Source organism: Atta cephalotes, assembly GCF_000143395.1.
Source record: "Atta cephalotes unplaced genomic scaffold scaffold00025, whole genome shotgun sequence".
In the NCBI taxonomy this organism is placed as follows: domain Eukaryota; kingdom Metazoa; phylum Arthropoda; class Insecta; order Hymenoptera; family Formicidae; genus Atta; species Atta cephalotes.
In genome coordinates, this window is record NW_012130089.1 from 1,392,218 (window position 1) to 1,395,008 (window position 2,791).

At 35.8% G+C, this 2,791-nt stretch overlaps 1 protein-coding gene across 1 annotated transcript in view; it reads left to right on the forward strand.

Moving 5' to 3' along the window:
• LOC105620366 (steroid hormone receptor ERR1) overlaps positions 1-1,903 on the forward strand; it is a 20,140-nt gene extending 18,237 nt beyond the window's left edge. The window contains exons 5-9 of the mRNA XM_012201866.1: positions 179-400; positions 558-593; positions 824-964; positions 1,053-1,255; positions 1,565-1,903. Coding sequence (XP_012057256.1) covers positions 179-400; positions 558-593; positions 824-964; positions 1,053-1,255; positions 1,565-1,903 — 941 coding nt within the window. The remainder of the gene's footprint in view (positions 1-178; positions 401-557; positions 594-823; positions 965-1,052; positions 1,256-1,564) is intronic.
• The last annotated feature ends 888 nt before the right edge of the window (positions 1,904-2,791 follow it).

Below are 2,791 nucleotides of genomic sequence, written 5' to 3' on the forward strand. Positions count from 1 at the left end.
GTGTGTGTGTGTGTGTGTGTGCGTGTACACACACACACACACACACACACACACACACAAACGATTTATTACTATATTTCAGACTATATATTTGGATGCAAGTGGCCCTTTGTAATTGTAGGTTGGAGACAGTTGGTGCTATCTGGGATAACAGATCGTGTATATTACGATAAAATAGCTAGTAATTTTACAGGAAATATCGAGTATACTTGTCCAGCGAACAGCGAGTGCGAGATAAACAAACGAAGACGTAAGGCGTGCCAGGCGTGTAGATTTCAGAAATGTTTGCGGCAAGGAATGCTGAAGGAAGGTGTGAGATTGGATCGTGTTCGGGGCGGTCGACAAAAGTACAGAAGATCCACGGATCCTTATACTCCGATCAAGAATGCCACACTAGAGGGTACTTGATATCAATATAATTTCATATCTCATATCTATTTTATCATGTAACGAAAAAAGACATCTATTAGAAATAATAATTCCCTCTCTCAAAAGACCATTTCTATCATTAACTTTATTCTTCATTACTCAATGTTTCACGTTTCAAGCTAACGTAGCCGACGTAGTGTCGGCAGGTTCTACTGAAACGATAAGTAAGCTATTAAATATAATTGTTACCGTGTATTCCTGTGCGATTATATGTGATTTGCTTTATTGATCTTTTAATTTTATTTTGATTTTATGATTTATTTATCACATCTCATTGTTTCTTTAATGCTTGTAAACTTTCTTTATTTATAGCATTAAATAATTTAGTAATATTTTATCGCTTTATCTTATGACAATATAAATAAAGAGACACATCGTGTCTCGACTTTTGCAGACAACAAGTTGGTCGAAGCCTTAGCAGCCTGCGAACCGGACATACTTCAAGTGACCAATGCCCCGAGTACACAAGAGGCGGATCAGAGAACTCTCGCACAGCTATCCGATCTCTATGACCGAGAATTAGTCAGCATAATCGGTAATCATTACGCGTAGCTGTATGTTGACAATTAGTTATGGTTGAAATTTTCCTTTATTTAGTGAATGTTTAATCCGTTTTCGTGCAGGTTGGGCCAAGCAGATTCCAGGGTTCACCAATTTAGCGTTGAACGATCAAATGCGGCTTCTGCAAACTACTTGGGCTGAGGTATTAACTTTTACCCTAGCATGGAGAAGTACGCCTAACAATGGCAGATTGAGGTTTGCGCAAGATTTTACATTGGACGAACGACTCGCGCGTGAATGCCATTGTACGGAACTCTATACGCACGTAAGTAATTTTCTGTAAAAATTTATCTACAATTATATATCTTAGTATTATTATTATTAATATTTTTAAATACTATTAAATAGAAAAATAAATTTATTTATTATGTTCAAGATAACTTAATAAGATAATAAAGAAAGATTACATGTTATATACTATTGAAAGTCACATCTCTCATATTCATCTTTCACAAATATACATTTAAAATCGCTTAGAAAAAATTTTTCAATAACGAAATAGAGAGCTAACGTTAAATTGCTTTATTGTAATTCGCCAGTGTATTCTTATTGTATTGTGTTTCTTTTTGAACAGTGTATGCAAATCGTCGAGAGAATCCAGCGGTTAGGTTTAACAAGAGAAGAATACTATGTGCTGAAAGCATTGATCCTAGCGAATAGTGACGCTAGATCTGACGAACCTCAGGCGCTGTACCGTTTCCGAGATTCGATATTGAATTCCTTGTCGGATTGTGTGGCGGCGGTGAGACCGGGTCAAGCACTCCGAGCCACGCAAAACATGCTACTAGTACTGCCCAGTCTCAGACAAGCCGATGGGGTCATTAGACGTTTTTGGTCCAATGTGTATAGAATAGGCAAAGTACCAATGAACAAGCTTTTCGAAGAGATGTTGGAGAACGTTTGTTATCGATGAGATATACTTGATCATCTCAAATTTGATAACTCGATCGCCCATTATCAGGATCATACCGTTTTTTATTGTAAGCTGATGATGTTCACTATCATCGTGATTGTATATTATTGTACATCATTATTTCGGGCACGTTTTTCGATGTGTCGTTACGTTATCAAAGACACCAGTGAGTGTTAGTGCGTGGGAGAAATGGAGTTATCGATCTTTTTTATTTTCTAATGAACTCGTGAATTTTTATTCTTTTTTTCTTTCTTTTTGCGTGCAAGAAGGACGTTGAAAGTGTAAGTTCGGACAGTTTCTCCATCGTTCGTTGTGATTCACAAATCGTTCTAAATGGCAGACATGTGTAGTCTTCGTTCGAAGTATCTAAACTTTCCTTGTCGAGTACCCCATTTACAGGTACAGGAAGAGAATGAAAGAAATATAAAAGAAGAAAAGAAAGAAAAAAAGGAGGAAAAATGTAATTTTTATGTTGGAACATAACAGTACAAGATGCGAGAAGACTTTCAGAGTACTCATTTTAGGATAGGTGTATGTGGAAGCCAATCGATGGCTTTATTACCAAATAAAGTGTTTCCGTTCGATCATCATGATCGTAACACTGAATATAGTAATTATAAGATAAGATGTAATAACTGTGGGTGTTTAACATCGTAGCCATGATATCATTGATATTAAGAATCAGCAATCAAAATTACTGTTGTTGAATGGCATTTTCTCTATTCTCTTAATCATTGTTTATTTTTATATTTTTTTTGTTTTATTCACTGTGTATCTTAACAAGAGCGATTGAGATCATCTCCCGTGCGTTACATAAATATATATGTGAACATATTGCCTCTTTTGCATTAACCCTTGTAATTATAATAGCTTAAATGTGAAAAGAAA